This window comes from Dryobates pubescens, chromosome 16 (assembly GCF_014839835.1).
Source record: "Dryobates pubescens isolate bDryPub1 chromosome 16, bDryPub1.pri, whole genome shotgun sequence".
Lineage (NCBI taxonomy): Eukaryota > Metazoa > Chordata > Aves > Piciformes > Picidae > Dryobates > Dryobates pubescens.
This window is the reverse complement of record NC_071627.1, coordinates 12,980,060-12,997,085: the sequence shown is the minus strand read 5'-3', so window position 1 is coordinate 12,997,085 and position 17,026 is coordinate 12,980,060. Positions and strand designations below refer to the sequence as shown.

The following is a 17,026-nucleotide window of genomic DNA, read 5'->3' as shown; positions in this document are numbered from 1 at the left end:
TCCTGTTTATTGCTGGTGACATCCTGCTGTTGTTTTGTGGCAGAACCACCACCCCAACCCCCCCCCGGCCCATTCCAACCTGCAGCCAGCAACAGCCAAACCGGTGGAAAGTTTGCCGGCTGGGACCGTGGCCAGGGGTGAGAGCAGCTCAGGTGGAACCAGCACAGCTTCTGAGTAAAATCAAAAGTAAATATTCAGCCCTCCAGCACGGAGGAGGATGTGTCAGAGCAGGGCTGGATGTGTGACAGCACCAGAGGCGGGCGGCAGCGGAGTGCCTGCGAAACTTCAAGGACACAGCAACGGAGTGGAAAACTCCAGCCCCGCTTGGCATTTCCAGGGCACAAACAAACCTCCTGAGGAGGCTGCACTGACAATCCTCCTGTCTCAGCCAGGGTCAGGAGAGCAGCTTGGGAACGTCCCTGCTGCAAGGACAGTCGTGTCCCACCTGTGCAGAGCTGCTGCTCCACAGCTGCTGAGCTCTGGGCCTCAAACCAGGAAGGTATTTCCAGTTTCTCCCAGGCGGCAAGGATTTGGAACACTGGATTTCCACCCCCATCTGAAGGCTGTCCCACAGCTGCTGCTCTAGGCGAGCCCTGCAAACGCTTCCAGCCTCACACCTATGAGTAAAGTGCCTCTGATGGCACCATGGAAATGCCAGCAGTTACTCACAGCTCCCCTGTCCCCAGCTCCTGCAAGAGGGAGCACAGGTGAGTCACAGAATCCCAGCATTGTGTGGTTGGAAGGGGCCTCTGGAAATCACTCAGTCCAACCCCCTTGCTAAAGCAGAAGCACCCACAGCAGCTTGACCAGGATCACAGTGGCCAGGGGAGGTTGGAATCTCTCCAGGGAATGAGACTCCACAACCTCTCTAGACAGCCTGCTCCAGGGCTCCAGCACTCTCACACCAAACAAGTTTCTCCTCCTGTTCAGATGGAACCTCCTGGGTTCCAGTTTGTGCCCATTGCCCCTTGTCCTGTCCCTGGGCACTACTGACAAGAGTCTGGCCTCATCCTCTTGTTCCCCACAGGCCCTTATCTCTTGCTGAGCATTGAGCAGATCCCCTCTCAGGCTGCTCTTCTCCAGGCTCAACAGCCCCGGGGCTCTCATCCTTTCCTCCTCACAGAGATGTTCCAGGCCCCTCAGCATCTTTGGAGCCTCCCCTGGACTCTCTCCAGTAGTTCCCTGTCTCTTGAACTGGGGAGCCCAGAACTGGATCCAGGACTGCAGCCGTGGCCTCAGCAGGACAGGGCAGAGGGGGAGGAGAGACCATTGGCCTTCTTGGCTACATGAGCACTTTGCTGGCTCATGGTTAACAAGTCCATCAGAGTGTAATGAGCTCTCTTGCTAATTATTATTTCCCCTCTGAGCCTCTTCCATTTCCCTGCTCTCCAGCCCTGGAAGGAATCACACAAAGACACCACATCACTTTTCCCTCCTTGCCACGACAATTCATCGACTGGAGCCTGGAATCACATTTCAGGAGAAGACAAGGCCCTGCCCAAGACAGCTAATCCATTTAGAGGACACTAATCCAGAAGAAATTTGCTCCTGATGACCACGGCAATGACCATTAGTGGAGCAGAAGGCTGGGCGGGGGTCTCACACCCCTGGTGTAGGGGTGGGAGGGACCTTGGCAGAGCCCTCAGCCAGACACCATGCTGGGAGGGAGCAGATTGCCTCAGGTAGCAGCCACCTATTGGATTAGCTCCTTATTGAATCTAATTAGTTAATAGCCAGCCCAGCAGGGAGCCTGCTTGATTTCTCCAGGAGCAGGAGCTGAAGCATTGGGGTCCCACAGCAGATGATGCAACCTTCACGCCCTGGGTGGGAAGGGGTCCTGCACCCCACCCAAAGGGCAGGACAGGAGTCCTCTCCAGCACATCCCAGTTGACCCATGGTTGACTAGGTTGGATGGGGCCTTGAGCAACCTGGTTTAGTGGAAGGTGCCCCTGCCCATGGCTGTGGGGTTGGAACTAGATGGCCTTTAAGGTCCCTTCCAACCCAAACCATTCTATGATTCTGCTGTGCCCATGGAGCAATGCCTCACGGGGCCCCACCTCAGCTTGCAAGCCACTGCTGTGCAAGGGGCTGCATTGTCTTGGGGGGACACAGGCTTAGGTTGCACCAGGGGAGGTTTAGGTTGGACACAGAATCATAGAATTGTCAGGGTTGGAAGGGACCTCAAGAATCATCTAGTTCCACCCCCCTTGCCATGGGCAGGGACACCTCACACTAGATCAGGTTGCTCAGAGCTACATCCAGCCTGGCCTGTCTTCCCCAAAAGGGTTATGCTCTGGCCCAGGCTGCTCAAGACAGTGGTGGAGTCCCCATCCTGAAGAGGATTCAAAGCTGTGGAGATGTGGTGCTGAGGGCCATGGGTTAGTGGTAACCTGGCCATACTGGCTTAATGGCTGGACTGGATAAGCTTAAAGGTCTTTTCCAACCAAAGCCACTCTCTGGCCCCAAGGGGCTGTATCCCAGCAGCAGCTCTCAGCAGTGCCCACAGTCAGGGCAGGAAAGAGGGGTCAGGTCCCAGCCCCTCAAGAGCAGCAGCTTGGCAGCAGCCTGCTTCCTTCTCCTCCCAAGGAGCCTGCGGAAATCCTTTTGTCTCCGGTGCTCCTCCACCTCATCTGTAAGAACAGGAACAATCCCACCGTGCTGGCAGGAACATCACCAGCAAGTGACTCAATTTTTCCTGCTCTGGCAGGAAAAAAAAAGGAAATAAATTAAACTCCCCAGCAGAGCCCAGGGGAGGCACAAGGGGTGAGAACGGGATGCACAGCCCAGAGCACCTCCCTGCCTCCAGCCTAGGCTTTCTCCCAGCCTTCGTGGCCACAGCACTGATAGGGCTGGAAATGCAACACTGGGAAATGATTCCCAGTTTCCTGAAGACCATTCTGGCTCAACCCCAGCTGGAGAAGGCTCCTGCCTGAAGCAGGGATCCCACTGCTGCTCCAGGGATGGGGCAAGGGCAGGGCTGTCCCCCCAGAAATTATAGAATTGTTTTGGTTGGAAAAGGTCCCTAAGATCCTTGAGTCCAACCACCAACCCAGCACCACCATGGCCGTTACACCATGTCCCCAAATGCTATGTCCACACATTTCCTGAACACCTCCAGGAGTGGTGACCCCACCACCTGAAGAACCTGCAAGAGCTGCCAGCAGCAGGGAAAGCAGAGGAGTCACCCAACCCTTCTGCTCTGCAACGAGGTTTTTTTGTCCAATATTGCTAAGCAACCAGCACTGGGTGAGGGCAGAGCTCTGGGCAGATGCTACTCCAGCTGGAAAAGGGGAAAAAACAGCAGAGGAATGCTCTGGTGGGCAGTGTGACTGGAAAGGTGACAGCAGCTCATTTTCCAGCTCACTTGGCCCATGCAGAGAGAATCCAACACACCCCTCATGAGACAGCACTGTAGGGCTGTAGGCTGGGGATGAGGGGCTGGAGAGCAGCCCTAAGGAGAAGGACCTGGGGGTGCTGATGGGTAAAACGCTGGACATGACATGGCACTGCCAGCCCAGAGCCAGCAGTGTCCTGGGCTGATCCTCAGCAGCATGGGCAGTGGGTGGAGGGAGGGGATTCTGCCCCTCTGCTCCACTCTGCTGAGACCCCACCTGCAGTGCCAGGGCCAGCTCTGGAGTCCTCAGCACAGCACAGACGTGGACCTGTTGGAGCAGGGGCAGAGAAGGCCACAGCAATGATGGAAGGCTAAGAGAGTTGGGGCTGTTCAGCCTGGAGAAGAAAAGGCTCCAGGGAGATCCGCTGGTGGCCTTTCAGTCCTTGAAGTGGCCAGTCAGAGAGCTGGGGACAGACCACTGAGCAAGGTCTGTTGTGACAGGACAAGGGACGATGGTTGAACTCAAAGAGACAGATTCAGATTGGAGAGCAGAGAGAAATGTTTGCCACTGAGGGTGGTGAGAGCCTGGCCCAGGTTGCCCAGAGAGAGATGCTCCATCCCTGGAACTATTCCAGGTCAGGTTGGTTAGGGCTCTGAGCAACCTGCTCCAGTTGCAGCTGTCCCTGCTGACTGCAGGGGGGTTGGACTGGATGAGCTTGAAAGGTCCCTTCCAAGTCAAACCATTCTATGATTAGAAGCCACCAAACAAAACCATGTGTGCATACACATGTACACAGGTACACTGTGGGCACACCAGGGCAATGCCAGGTAAACATGGGCTGTGACCACATCCCCAAACACATCACTGCACAGGACATGAACCTTGTGAAAGCAGCTCTGAGGATACCAGGTGCTCACCAGCTTGATGCTCACCATCCCCATAGCAGGATGGGCAGCAGGGCAGGGCATAGCACAGCTACCCCCCCAGGAGCTGGGCAAACCTTGGGGACATGAAAGGTTTTATTTTCTTATACATGAGCTATTTCTGGCCTGGCTGTAGATGAAAAAATCCCCATCCTTTAAAAATAGCTCATTTTACACTGCAGCCCAGAACAAAGGGACCATTTTTGTCTTCTGGGAATAAAAAAGCCTCGCCTGGCATGGGGCAGAAAGCATATCCAGACCCTGGTGACGGGGTACCACAGGCCCAAGGCTCAGTGAAGGGGTGCCATTGGGAGCATCACACATACCCTAGCTGGGGGTCCAAACCCCGCTGATGGGTGCCACGGTGAGCACTGTACCCTGGCTGTGGGTCCAACCCCTAGTGATGGGGTGCTGTGGAGACCACCACAGCCCAACCATGAGCCTAGCCAGGCCCTTCAGCATCCCCTCGCCCCCGCGCTGGCACCGGCAGCCCCGGCAGAGCGGCACCCGTCACTCCACGTGCGGCAGCCAGATGGTCCGGAGGCTGGTGTACTTCCCACAAACTCCAGGGAAAAAACAGCCTGGCACCACCACACAGACAGCCCCTTCCCCCTCTGCTCCCCAGTCCCCGCTCCGCAGAGCATCCCGTGCCCGTTGTCCCTTCTCGGCGGACACCCGCGCGGTGCCCTGACCAGCGCTCCGGCTGCCAGGCGGGAACAGCAGCGGGGAAGCCCTGTTCCCGGTTCCCCCCAGCCACCCTTGGCACCACAAAGAGCTGGGGTGATGCCCCGACAAGCAGCCCCCCGCGCCGGGTGCGCAGACAGGGCGATGATGAGGAGCAGGTGGAAGAGGCTTTGGTGTGAGGTGGTGGGGAAGCGTGCCAGGAAAACAGCTCGGGATGCGGCGGGCGCAGCGGCAGCCGCTCGCGTGCCCGGGGGAGGAGGCAGGCAGGGATGATTCACAGCAAGCACTGAACAAGCTGTGCGGGTTCTGGTACCAGCTCCCCCTCCCCTCCTCGCCCACCGCGGTCACGCTGCAGCTCCTCAGCAGCCGCAGCCCAGCCCGGCTCCCCTGGGGCCGTCCCAAACCCACTGACCACAGCCGACCCCCTGGGCACAGCCCCGGATGCCCAGCAAAACCCCAAGGAGCTTGCTTCGTGCCCAGCACCAAGCCCAGCAACGATGGGACACAGCCAGGTGCCCCCACTGCAGCCACCCTGGGCACACAGAACCATAAAAGCACAGAATGGTGGGGGCTGGTAGGCAACTCTGACAATCATCAAGTTCAAACCCCCTGCCCAAGCAGGTCACACAGGAACACATCAAGATGGGTCCTGAAAGGCTCCAGAGAAGGAGACTCCACAACCTCTCCAAGCAGCCTGCTCCAGGGCACCAGCACCCTCACAGCAGAGAATTTTTTCCCAACTGAGTTGAGTTGGAACCTCCTGGGCTCCAGTTTGTGGCCACTGCCCTTTGTCCTATCAGAGGAAACCACTGAAAAGAGACTAGTACCTTTTTCTTGACACCTTGGCCAGGCCAGCAAAACACAGCGCCAGTCTGGGAGGAACACACCTGGGTTTGAGGTTTGGGTCCTGAACTGCTTCTGATTTCTCCTGCCTGGGTCACCCAGTGAAGGAGTAATGTTATTCCCCCCATGCCAGGCCATGACTTGCCTCCTCTCTTCCTTTTGGGGGACTATAGGAAACATTTGGGGATGAGGAATCTTTCATGCTATGAGAGAGGTGCATGGTTAAGAGCTCAAGCAGTGCTGCACCAGCATGGCCAAAGGCAAAGAGAACGTCTTACTTCTTTGCATGACCTGTGAGGCTTGTGCAGTCAGATGCTTAATAGCTCAGCTGGCATTGAATTCAAATGAGGGTGGTGCACATGATAGCAGAGGAGGAAGAGCCTGGAGAAGGCTCCAGATAGACCTAATAGAGACCTTCCTGTACCTGAAGGGGACCCACAAGAAGGCTGGAGGGGGACTGCAGCGACAGGACAAGGGGCAATGGTTTGAAATGAGAGGAGATGTAGATTGGATGTTAGGAACAAGTTCTTTAGCGTGAGGGTGGTGGAACATTGCAACAGGTTGCCCAGGGAGGTAGTTGAGATAATCAAGGCCAGACTCAACAAGGCTCTGCTCTGAGCAACCTGACCTAGTGCAGGATGTCCCTGCTCACTGCAGGGGGACCATGGGAGGTCCCTTCCAACCCAAACCATGGAGAGGTTCCTCCTCTCCATCTCTGACAGAAATCTAAGCAAGAGGTGGATGGACCTGGAGACTGGGATGTGGAGGGGCAGGTCTAGATGTTCCTTCAGTGCCAGGAGCTGGGTACCTGCTGGGTCCTGCTCATACTGCCAGCATGGAGCATATGTGCCTGATTCAGGTCAAGAGGCTGTTCATCCAGGGCTATGTGCAGCTATGCCAGCACAGCTGCATCTCCCAGCTCCATTTGCTCTGCCATCCCACCACACCCAGCGATGTCCGTGGTGCCAGCTGCACGCCCTGGGACGTGAGCTGGGGGTGGTGGGCTGCTTGGATTTCTTTTTCTTTTCTTTTTTTTTCTCCTTTGGGGCTGGCAGCTCACAGTGACGTGGACCCTGCATGAAGGAGATGCTGTTCCCATGGTTGCTGCGAGGAGGGTGGGAGGCAGCGCCGGTGCCGCCTGTCCCTGTGCTCTTCACAGGTTGGCACACACAGAGCTTCCCTGGCTGAACTCAGGAGCCTGCAGCCAGGATAGGATGGTGCTGCCAACCCCTATCTGGCTGGCACAGGGGTCTGATAACCCCTCTGCTCTACTCCCTCCCTCCCTGTGGGCATTCTGGAATTGTTGTGTGCTTTGGAGAAGGCTGAGGGGAGACCTCATTGCTCTCTACAGAGCCGTTAAAGGAGGTAGCAGTGAGGTGGGGGGGTGGTCTCTTCTCCCTACTATCAGGTGATAAAACAAAAGGAAATGGCCTGAAATTGTGCCAGGGAAGGGTTAAGTTGGACATAAGGGAAAATTTCCATGCTGCAAGAGTGGTCAGGCATTGGAACAGGCTGCCCAGGGAGGTGGTGGAGTCACCATCCCTGGAGGTGTTGAAGAAATGTGTGGACATGGCGCCTGGGGACATGGTTTAGTGGCCATGGTGGTGCTGGGTTGAAGGTTGGACTGGATGATCTTAGAGAGCTTTCCCAACCAAAACAATTCTCCAGTTCTATGGTGCTTCTTGAAACCCAGGAAGCAATGCCACAGGCAATGATGTGGTGCTTGGGGGAATAGTCTAGTGGTAGACTTGGTAGAGAAGAGTTAATGGTTGAAGTAGATGACCATTAAGGTCCCTTCCAAGCCAAACCATTCTGTGATTCTATGACAAGGACTCTCACCACAAACATCACCAGGTTATGAAACAGCCCAAGACGTGGCTCTTCCTCCAACACGCCCAAGGGCCTTCACCCTGGAGAGGCAAACAAGGAGACTTGGAGAGCACATCACTCTGTTATCTCTCTGCCCAGTGCTTGGCCAACTCTACCCACCCAAAGCAGGGCCACGCTCCAGTTGGGCTGCCTCTCCCAGCAGGGCTGAGGGTGCTGAACTGGAGGCAGGCAGGGAAAGGCAGCAATGGTGGCAAAGCCATCTGGGGCAGGAGATACCTGAAGCTATGGGCTGGAGACTGAAGCATTTGCCTATAGACAGCCTTCTTCTTGTTTGGACTAGAAGGGAATTAGCTGCTCAGGTTGGAGGCTGGACACCAGTTTCACTTTCACTTCCAGCCTGCTCCGGGCACACCACTGCACACCACAAACACACCCACAAGCATTTCATGCAGGCTTGGCAGAAGCCAAGTTGCTGAGATGTGGAACAGAGGTGACGGCAGAGCCCAGCACATCCACAACACAGCCAGGAGCCACCCCTTTGCCTCTCACACCACAGGGCAGCCATGGAACAGGATGCATCCCAGGAAAACCCCACAGCCACAGCAAGAACCCTCCTGGCATCATAGGCCACCTCCATTACCTATCTCAAGATGAGGAGAAACTTCTGTGCTGTGAAGGTGCTGAAGCCCTGGAGCAGGCTGCCCAGAGAGGCTGTGGTGTTCCCTCTGGAGAGATTCCAAACCCACCTGTACTTTGTGAGCAAGCTGCTGTGGGTGCCCTTGCTCTAGCAGGGGGCTCAGGCTGGATGATTTCCAGAGGTCCTTTCCAACCCCATCATCCTGTGAGTCTGTGACCCTGGCACCACATGGGCAGATACACAGTGCTCCCTGGGGCAGCTTGTTAAAAATCACACAGACCAAAAGGGTCAACAACCTTGCCCAGACTGTGCCCTCTCAGGGCTGGGAACCCAGGGGCAAGCCCCATCACAGCCAGCTCAGGGCATGCTGGAGGAGGGCAGAGCCAAGGCAAAACCCAGGGAGGCTGACAGGGTCAGGCCACCTTCCAGCTGCTGCAGGACCCAGGTCCACCCCAACATCACCCCTTCCCCACATCCCTCCTTGATCCTGCAGCCCTGCAGTGACCTGGCCAAAAGGAAAAATGATCCCAAACCCCAGCCCAGCCTAAATGCACATTTTGGGAGCACAGGCACCTCTGCCCTTGCCACGGGAGCCCCAGGCATGGCATAGCCTGGTCAGAGCATGGCACAGGTCGGCCAGGGCATGGCACAGACAAGCTGGGGCATAGCAAAGTCTGGCCAGGGCATGGCTCAGCCTGGTTGGGGTCCAGCCCTTGCACCCCTCTGCCCAAGGGGATTTCCAGCCCCATTCCAGCCCCACCACACAAATTGCAGCCTGCAACATGGGAATGCAGCAGCAGCAGGGGCGTGGACGGGTTCAGTGGCTTCAAATTAGTGCTTGGGAACTGGAGGAGGAAGCAAAACCAAAACAAGAGCAGAAACGTGGCAGGGCACCAGACTGCAGCCCCAAAGGACATGACAGCCCCAGCCCCCCAACTGCCCCAGCACCTTGGGGGCACAGCGTATGTCACCATGGGGGTCAAGAGGAGGAGGAATCAGAGAACAGTTTGAGTTGCTAGCCCACGCTGCTCAGAGCCTCAACCAATCTGGTCTTAAACGCTTCCAGGAGTTCCCCCAAGTCCTCTGGGCAACCTGTTCCAATGCCTTGCCACCACCACAGGAAAGAATTTCTTCCTAATATCCAGTCTACATCTGCCCTGCTCCAGTTTCACACCATTGTCCCTTGTCCTTTCACCACAGGCCTTTGTAAGTAGTAATTGTAATATAAATATAATAGGAAGGTATCCCCCTCAGCCTCTGCAGCAGCACAGGGGAGGAGATGGCTGGCAGCCACCTGCATCTCCAGATCCTCCATCCTTAGACATGCTGCCTGTTGTCAGAAGCAAGCTGCAAAGCATCTCTACATCACCATCTGGGTGACTGAGCTTGATATCCCCTCTCCCTACTCCAAAGTGGAGGGGCTGGTAGCAATGCCAGCACTGAGGGCAGCCACCACATTGGGACCATTTAATCATGGAATTATTTTAGTTGGAAAAGCCCTCTAAGATCATCCAGTCCAACCATCAACCCAACACCACCATGGCCATTAAACCATGTCCCCAGGTGGCATACCCACAGGTTTTTTGAACCCCTCCAGGGCTGGTGACCCCACCACCACCTCCCTGGGCAGCCTGTTCCAATGCCCGAACACTCTTGCAGCAAAGAAATTGTTCCTCATGTCTGACTCAAACCTCCTCTGGCACAATTTCAGGCCATTTCCTCTGGTTCTATCACCTGATACTACAGAGACCAACCCCCACCTCACTCCAACCTCCTTTAAGGGAGTTGTAGAGAGCAATGAGGTCTCCCCTCAGGCTCCTTCCGTCCAGGCTGAACAACCCCAGTCCCCTCAGCTGCTCCTCACCAGCACTGTTCTCCACACCCTTCACCAGGATTTGCTGTCCATCTCTCAGCCTGCTACAGCCCCTCAATGTCCTTCTTGGAGTAAGGGCCCCAAAACCGAACCCAGTATTCAAGGTGCAGCCTCACCAGTGCTGAATCCAGAGGCACAATCACTTCCCTGGTCCTGCTGGCCACAATATTCCTGGTCCAGGCCAGGGACAAACCGATCCCACATCCCTAGTACTGATGGTCACCACGGTCCTGTGCTTGAGAACAAGTCTCACAGCATCCAAGCTTCGAGTTCATTATTTATGTCTCACTTGAGGTCTTGGCATTTGCAAAACTTTGTGAATAATTGATGGTGGGTGTAGGAGGGAGGGAGAGGGACACGTTTGGCTGGAAACCAGGTCACTCCTAATAGCAGCCTAGCAGCAGAGGGAGACAATAGAAATAGGCACAGATACTGGGTGGGAAAAATGGCATTTCTATCTATAGACACAGATACAAACACCCCTGAGATGCCTTCAGCTCCAAGGGGTAGTTAACAAGAACGAGGATTCATTTCAACCTCCTGAATTAGTTCTTTTTATAAATGAAGGAGCAAGTGCTGTCACTCAGCCCCATTTCTCTCCATACCTCCACAGAGAGCAAAAGCAGGGTGAGAGACCTCCCCATGTGCCTTCACCCCAGCCTCAGCATCCCAGCAGAACAGTGCTGGGGGCAGAGAGGCTCCAAGGGGCCAAGCAGAGTAGTGGGGAGCAGGAGAGTGCTGCACCCCAGAGCTATGGAGGGGTCCCCCTCATTCCTGCACCTTCCACCCCACAGCCCCATCCAAGTGCTCCTCACTGACACACAAAGAGTTACGATCTCCTTGTGCCTGTCTTACAACAAAGAGGATGTGAAACGTTCAGCAGAGAACACAAGAGGAAGGAAAATGAGAGAGGATATTGCCAAGACTTCAAGAAACTTGGGCTGCAGGGCTGTGCCAAGAGCTGAGTCCTCACTCCAAAGACAGCCTACCCTGAGCCAGAGGAGTTGCTACTCCCTGGACCTGTCTGGCCCCATATCATCATGTCCTCTACAACAGCTAAGGCAGTGAGATAAGGCCACCCCAAACAGCCATGGGGAGATAAGACACCATGGAGACACCAAAAATGCAATGCTGATAAGTGAGCACCTGTTGGTTTCCAGGAATGGTCACCAGGTACCACCTGCACCAGCTTATGGTCACCCAAACCACCTGCAGCAGTGAAACAGGAGGAAGACCCAGCAGGAGGTAGCACAGCAGATCCCCACCCCTGGCTCATCCTCATCCATGCTGACGGACAGCCAGAAAGTCCTAACAGTCCACACAACATGGCCAGACTTCACACCCACCACACCCTGAGGGTAACACCAGCAGAGAGAGCAGGGTAAGATCCTGTCCTGCAGCAGGTCTCTGCTGGAGAAATCAGAGGCATTATGGATCATGGGCAGCTGGTGAAGTCGCTGTCACAGCAGGAGAAGGAGCCCCATATTGGAGCAGGTCACCCATGCCCTGCCCAAAACCTTTCCCCACCTCTGCAGGGACCATGGCTCCACGCCTGAGGCCACACACACAGGTGGGACGTGGCCAGGAGGCCAGGCAGTGCTGGTTCTCCGGCGTTAATTAATGCTGCAGCCAAACCCTCATTACTCACGGCCTGCCCGCACGGCGCAGCCTGGGCACAGGCGGGCACCCCCCGGCCCCGTGCCAGAATTAAGGGCTAATCCAGGAGTGCTTTCAGCAGGGCCCACAGAACAATGCCACCATCAAAACACCCTCATCTCCAGAGGCCAGCAAGGGGTCTTCCTGCCCCAGCGTGAGGACCATGCGGCATGGCTGTGGCTGGTAGCAGAGGAGCCCAGCAGCCGTATCTGCAAATAAGCATCATGACCACCAAGTGATCTGCTAAAGGTTCCCCGACTCAGCCCAGACACCAACCCCTTGGGACCCACCTGAGAGCTCCTCAGTTCTTTGCCACAATGAACAAGGCCCTCCAGCCACCTCCAGCACACACAATGGCACAGCATGCCCACAAATCAGCATCATCAGGGCAAGGACGTGACCACCACCTGCCAAGTGACCTGCTGAAGGTGTCCCTGACTCAGCCCAGAGACCAACCCCCCTGGGACCCACCAGCTGAGCTCCTAAAATGTTCTTTGCCATGAAGAATGAGGCTGTAGGATTTGTGCAGAGATAAAATGAATGCTCCAGGCAGGGCCAGGCACAGCTGCCTTCAGCTCAGCAAATGCACTGCAGCAGAAGACAGCTCAGACCTGCAGAACCATAAATGCACCAGGTCTGGGTTGATTTTTAACCCCAAATGCCCAGAATTGGTAGAATGGGGGTCCCTGTAAGCCAGATGCTACCAGCAGGAACTGTACCCATGGGACTTGGTGTGAGATGTGAAGGGGAGAGAGCAGGAATCAGCTCCATGGCTGCAGCTTGGGATGAGACACAGTAGTGCGAGGTCAACCCTCTGATTGCGGCTAGTGGGACAGGTTGGTGGACTCTCCCAGAGCATCACCTGCCCAGTGGTGGTATCACCATGCCTCAGGTCCCAAAATAACCCCCTCAAGGCCAGGCTGGTGGGTCCCAGGTCCCCATGGGGGTCCAACACAGCTGTGTGTGGACATGTCCGTCTCCCATCCCACCACCCCGTGACACTGAGAAGGGCAGGGTGAGCTCAGCAAGGTAACAACTCATGCTGCCAGCGCGCTCAGGACAGGAAACCTACCAGCTAGGGAAGTGAGCTGTGATTTGAGCCAAAAGCACTTGAAATAAAAACAAAAAACAAACGACACCATGAGCAGACGGCAGGAACAGAGATGCAGCTCAGGAAGCAACCCACCCACCATAGCACTCTGAGTGGGTGGCCATGCAGAGGTGTCCCCAGGCCTGGCCATGGGGATGGGAGCCAGGGTGAGCATGAGGGGGAAACAGACACTGCTGGCCACAGACAACGGTCTCCCCAGCCCTAGAACCTACAACACGGCGTCCTCCTCCCGTAGAGTCCACACCTCAAAGCAGTAGGTTACAGCTTTGACCCCCTCCCACACAACAACCATCTCCACTTCACCGTACGCGCTGGGAACAGAGGAGGTAGCACTGGTGGGGCCAACCCTGGGCAGAGCCCGGGAGGGTGTCCCTGGGCATCCACCACCCTGAACAGACAAGAAAGGAATGCACAGCACCCACCCACAGCTCCAGCCAAACCACCTGCAAAGGTTGCAACCTCTGAGGGCCATGGAGCAGGCACATCGTTATGGAGCAGAATCAGAATCAGGCACATCCTGATGGACCATCCATGTCCTGAGGAACCAGGACCAGACCTGGCACATCCCAAAGGACAACAGCCACACATTTTCAGATGGATCAGGAGCAGAACCAAGCACATCCCGATGAACCACTCAAACTACAAAGCTCTCGGAGACCATGGATGAGCGCAGCTGGTCCGTGATGGACCAGGACCAGGGCACCACCAACCAGGATGGATAATGACGGACCAGGTGGTATCGTGGGCCGGGCAGGCTTCAGGGAGCCGGTACCGGGGGACTGGGCGGGGGTCGCGGGTCCCCGGCAGAGCCACCCCTAGCCCCTCACTTACTCTTGAGGGCGACAACGAGGGACTTCCCGTCCTTGATGAGCTCCTTGATGAACTTGTTGGTCTTCTCCAGCTCGGCCTCGTGGGAGCGGAGCCGTTCCCGGAACTGCGGGCTGTCCAGGCAGCACTCGCTGAACTCCAGCGCCGGCAGCCCCATGCTGCCCGCGCACCGAGTCCCGCAAGACCAGAAAACTACAGCAAAACACCCAAAACCGGAAAAACTACAGCGGTTTTTTAGCGCTTCTGCGGGGAACTGCGGGAGCCACGGGAAGCCTCCGTGTCGGGGCGGGCCGATCTGGGCCGGGCTGTGACGGTGCGGGCCGGGCCGAGGGGAACGCAGCGGGGCCGGGGCGGGCGGAGCGGTGCCGGCTCGGAGCGCTCAGCGGGGGCGGAGCTGCCGCCGCTCTGGGGCCGCCGCCCGGGCAGGGCCCGAACGCTGCCCGCCCGCCCGCGCCGCCGCCAGCCCGGGACACGCCCCCTGCCCGGGACACGCCCCCGCGCCAGCCTTCAGCCAGTGGCTGAGCCCAGCGGTCTGCTCCCCACCCACCTCCTCTGCAGGGACACGCCCGTCATATTGCACGAACCAATCAACTGCGGGGGTGGGGCATGAAGGGTGGGATCTAGTGAAGCCCATCCCCTCCGCGGCCTGCGGGAACGGCCGGGCCGCGGAGCCCGCAGCTGGACCGTGCGCGGCTCCTGCTGCGGCGCCTGGCTCGGCCGTGCCCTGCGGCTCACTGCCCTTCCCCCGGACCTTCCCGGGCTGCAAGAAAACCTGCACCGGGCAGAGCCCCGCTGGTTGGGCCTTTGCGGGCTGTGGCTTTACGCAAATTGCCGCCCATTAAACAACTGTGGAGCAACTGAGGGATTCAGGGGCATTCATCCAGGAGAGGAGGCTCAGGAGAGACCTGACTCTCTACAACTCCATGAAAGGAGGTTGGAGCTAGGCAGGGGTTGGTCTTTTCTCCCAAGGAACAAGTGATAGGACAAGAGAAAATGGCATCAAGTTGCCCCAGGGGAGGTTTAAGTTGGACATGAGAAACAATTTCTTCCCCAAAAGGATTGTCACAACCTGGCCCAGGCTGGCCAGGGCAGTGGTGGAGTCCCCATCCTTCGAGGGGTTTCAAAGCCATGGAGATGTGGTGCTGAGGGACATGGTTCAGTGGTGACCTGGCAGTGCTAATAGTTGGACTTGATGATGTTTTCCAGCCTGAAAGACTCGTGATTTTTTTCCCCCGATGAAATAAGCAAATAAACCCTTAATCTCTTGAAACAGCTGGTTATGGTATCACAAGATGGTTTGGGTTGGAAGGGGCCTTTAAAGCTTATCTAGTCCAGCCTCCCTCCAGTCAGCAGGGACATCTGCAGCTAGAGCAGGTTGCTCAGAGCCCCAGCCTGATCTGGAATGGTTTCAGGGATGGGGCATGTGCCACTTCTTTGGGCAACCTGGGCCAGGATCTCACCACCTCAGTGGAAAAAAATTCCATCTCTTCAGTCTGAATCTCCCTCTCTCAGTTTAATCCATCATCCCTTGTCCTGTCTGTTCCCAGCTTTATCAGTCTCTTTAAGGACTGGAAGGCCACCAGAAGATCTCCCTGGAGACTTCAGATTATGAAGAGCCATGAGCAGCTCAGCACCATGAAAGGACTGCAGGTCTCCATCCCCACAAGCACACCATCTGCAGTCACAGAATGCTTCAGTTTGAAAGGGATCCTCAAAGGTCATCTTGTCCAACCCCCTACAGACAGCAGGGACACCTCCAATGAGCTCACATTGCTCAGGGCCAAGGGAATTCAGCAAAGGAGATGTGGATGGGCAGGACAGGGCTGCGTAGCTGAGCTCAAGCCCCAGTGCTTGTCCCTGCAGCCCATTTCCTTCAGGAGCATGCCAGGAATTTGGCCAGAGCACAGCAGCTGCCTCGTCACCTCCTTCCCTTGGCTGGGAACTTCCAGGACCAAACTGCAGCCCACAAAACAATGGTTTCTCCTCAAGCTTATGGCTCTGACTGCCGTAAGGTGGCTGGTGACTAACTGGCAGCAAAATGGGAGACGACCATCAGCACTGCCCCCGTGGAGCTGAGACAATCCATTCCTGCCAGAAATGGCAGCTCCAAACCCAGGATGAGCCACCCACAGCTCTCCCCGGGCAGAGCCACTGGAGCCAGCCATGGCCTCTCCCCCCAGACTGTGACAAACAGACACATTTGTGGATAATCCCCGGATGGCTGGAATTCCCCCTTTCTCCCCAGCTCAGCCATTCAGGCTGGGCGAGGAGGGCTCCGGACAAGCACCGCTCCGCAAACACAAACCCAGCAAGCACGTTCTGGATCAATCCCGGCGTCGGGGTGGAATTCCTGTCAAGTCAGCCATGAAACACGATGCGGAGCCCCTGCCAGCTTTCTGCTTTTCTGCAGACCGGGGGGTGGGGGGAAGAGGAATGGTGGTGCACAAAGCTTGAGCTCCACGTAGGGCTGACAGAGCAGGATCCAGCCCCAGCTCGATGTTTAGAAGTTAATCCACCCACCTTTGTTTCGCAGCGGATGGGTCTGGGCGCAGCAGCCTGGTACCAGCTCAACCTTTTGTCTCTGCTTTTCTGGGGCTGGGGCTTTCTTTTTTTGTTGGGTTTTGTTGGTTGTTGTTTTTTTTTTTTCCCATTCCCTGGCAGGTTTAAAGCACGATCTGCTCCATCTTCACACCACAGCCTCATGCAGGCTGAGTCACACTGCCTTCCAAGATGGGTTGTGAGCCACATCTCTTTGGATGAGGTCTCATAATAAAAAAAAGGAGGATGTAACACTAATTACACCCTTACCCTGCAGGCAGTTTAATGAGCTGTCATTTACTCCATATGCATACAGCTCTGTAAAAGCACAAATCACAGAATGGCAGGGGTTGGAAGGACTTAGATTATAGAATCACAGAATGGTTTGAGTTGGAAAGGACCTTCAAGATCATCTAGTTCCAAGCTTCTGACATGGGCAGGGACGCTTTCCACTAGCCCAGGTTGCTCAAGGCTTCATCCAGCCTGGCCTTGAACACCTCCAGGGAGGGTGCATCCACAGCCTCCCTGGGCAACCTGTTCCAGTATCTCACCACCATCACTGTGAAGAACTTCTTCCTAATAATATTTCTTCATTAATGTTAATATTTGGATTATGCTCCTCAATTCCACACTCCACAAAGCCACAGGAGCACGTCTTTCTCCCCTTCTCCATCACCCTTGTTCAAATTAAGTGTTCCAGCACTTAGAGCTAATGCAGAAGAACCTGTAACTAGATTTATAGGACACTGCCTTAGGGGATCAGGATGT

At 56.0% G+C, this 17,026-nt stretch overlaps 1 protein-coding gene across 2 annotated transcripts in view; it reads right to left on the bottom strand.

Annotated features, from left to right (window-relative positions):
• The window catches only part of ARHGAP26 (Rho GTPase activating protein 26), a 136,071-nt gene extending 121,889 nt beyond the window's left edge, over nucleotides 1-14,182 (bottom strand). For both annotated transcript variants that reach the window (XM_009902306.2, XM_054168466.1), the window contains exon 1: nucleotides 13,724-14,182. In XM_009902306.2, the coding sequence (XP_009900608.2) occupies nucleotides 13,724-13,877 (154 nt within the window). In that variant the 5' untranslated portion in view covers nucleotides 13,878-14,182. The remainder of the gene's footprint in view (nucleotides 1-13,723) is intronic.
• Between the last annotated feature and the right edge of the window lie 2,844 nt (nucleotides 14,183-17,026).